Source organism: Pteropus vampyrus, unplaced genomic scaffold (genome assembly GCF_000151845.1).
Source record: "Pteropus vampyrus isolate Shadow unplaced genomic scaffold, Pvam_2.0 Scaffold185, whole genome shotgun sequence".
NCBI classification, from domain to species: Eukaryota; Metazoa; Chordata; class Mammalia; order Chiroptera; family Pteropodidae; genus Pteropus; species Pteropus vampyrus.
Window position 1 is genome coordinate 2337035 of NW_011888966.1, and position 2050 is coordinate 2339084.

A 2050-nucleotide genomic window follows, 5' to 3' on the forward strand; every position below is an offset into this window, starting at 1 on the left:
TAAACCCCGTTCCCTATCACCAGGTCCCCCTTACCAATAAGCCGGCATTTTTCATGGCCAAGGGAAGCCCCAGGAGCCCTGTGCCGATATTGCATTTCAATAAATGGATCAAGGTTTGCATCATCCTGTGCAGGGAGAACAGGGAGACAAGAGGGCATGTTAGTGGGTGGCCCAAAGCCCAGCCTCCTTCCAGCATCTCCAGTACCGTCTGCTGGGAAGAAGGACAAAAGCAGACGAAGTGGAATCTGGTTCAATTCTGTTCCCAGGCTCTGTCCTGGAACATCTGATCCAGGGCTGGTGCTAGTTCAATGGCTCAACAAACATTTAACACACAGTAAGCGCTAAAGGAAAAGTTGATAATTGCTACCAACTGAATAATTCCCTACTACCAGTTTATTAGTTAATTTGTCCAATGGTTTTTTTATGATTTATTCACTCAAATAATATTTATTGAGACCTGCTAGATGCTTGGCATTTAGATAGACTATGAAAGACTTAATAATTTTCTCAATTTACAGTCTCATTGTTGATTCATTCACTGGAAAAAACAATCTCTCACCATATATGGAGTATATACTTTTTCTAGGTTACTCCAGATCCATTTCCTCAGCTAATAGTCACTGTGCATTTATTCCATACTATGCACTGGATAAAATTAAATAACATTGCTGCTGTGCATACAGAATGCTTACTATGTGCCTGGCAGTATGCTCGGGGACAGGGTTCTAAATGTTCTTCACACCTGTGATGGCAGCTCCTGCTCAGGCAGCTTCAATCCACTGGGGAGGAGGAAGGTGGAAACCGGATCATAAGAGAATCAAAAGGGAACCGAAATAAAAAGCTAAGGGCAAAAGCACAGAGGTAAGAAGCACATGATTCTGAGTTCTAATTCTGCCATTAACCTACTGTGTTTGGTCACTACTCTGAGAAGACCCTTAGCTGCTTACATCTTCTGTTTCTTTGTGTGCCAAAAAGAGAGAAAGAGAATAATTCTTGCCCTGCCTACCTCCTAGGGATACGGTAAGAATCAGAAGAGGTACTACATGATGAATCTTGGAAAGGTAAAGTGCTTTGCTGATGGGAGGCATCTCAGCATCAGCAACAGCAATAGCATCATCAACATCATCACATCATCCTATCACCATCATTACCACCTTTGGTTTGGCCTTATGGTGCTCACCTGTTAGAAAGGGACTCTTTGAAAAGGAAGCAGAGCTGATAGGAAAAAGGCAAGCAAGGGCTGGTTCGAGCAGGTAGAAGAGTCCCCTCCTCCTGGAACAAAGGTACCTTAAGGAGGCCATTGGAGGTAGTGCAGTCTGAACTGTCTGGAGGCAGCTGGGACAGTGGAAGTAGATTGACCAAAGTCACACAGCGAGTCGTGCAGAGACAGTTTCTGTCCTCTCCGTTAAGAAGTCAGGGCTGTGTCAGGCTTTCACATTTCAGTAACAACTGGTCAGAGGGTTGGGTTCAGAGAACAGGGTGGGTGGGCCCTTGGGACCTCTGCGACTTCCTGAATTTCTATTAGTTCAGTCTCTTCATCTAAGGATGGGGGCACCCATTGTCCCTTCACTTCCAAGAGGTAACTTTTATTTCTTGATAACTGTAATTATTGGAAAATATGTCAAAGCAAAACATCTTTAAAAATCTTTTGTCAATTCTTTGATAATAATTTCTCCAAACGCTGTGCTCTTTTCCCCGCTTCCTGCTCTCCTTCTCTCCATCTACTCTCCTGCAGCGGTGTCTTGCCCCACGTGAATCAGATCTCTTGGGAAAGATGAGACAAATTTTGGGAAACCATAATGCCTTAGCTAACGACATCAAAGGTCAGGGCTTCGGGGAGTGAAAAACATGTGGGGAGGTCCAGGAAAATTTTTTTTAAATTTATGGGTTTTTTCCCCTTGAAAAACAATATACATTGCTATTATAAAAGAAAATAGCACCTTAACATTCCTCCGGGCATCCCCAGTTGCTTTTACATGCACTTTTTTTTTTTTAATACAAGGAGAACCATTATAATACTGTGTCCTAAACTAAACTTCTTTATGAATAA

The 2050-nt window shown here is 42.8% G+C and overlaps 1 protein-coding gene across 1 annotated transcript in view; it reads right to left on the reverse strand.

Moving 5' to 3' along the window:
* Positions 1 to 2050, reverse strand: part of SLC36A3 (solute carrier family 36 member 3) — a 25295-nt gene that overhangs the window by 21213 nt on the left and 2032 nt on the right. The window contains exon 2 of the mRNA XM_011371237.1: positions 35 to 125. Coding sequence (XP_011369539.1) covers positions 35 to 125 — 91 coding nt within the window. The remainder of the gene's footprint in view (positions 1 to 34; positions 126 to 2050) is intronic.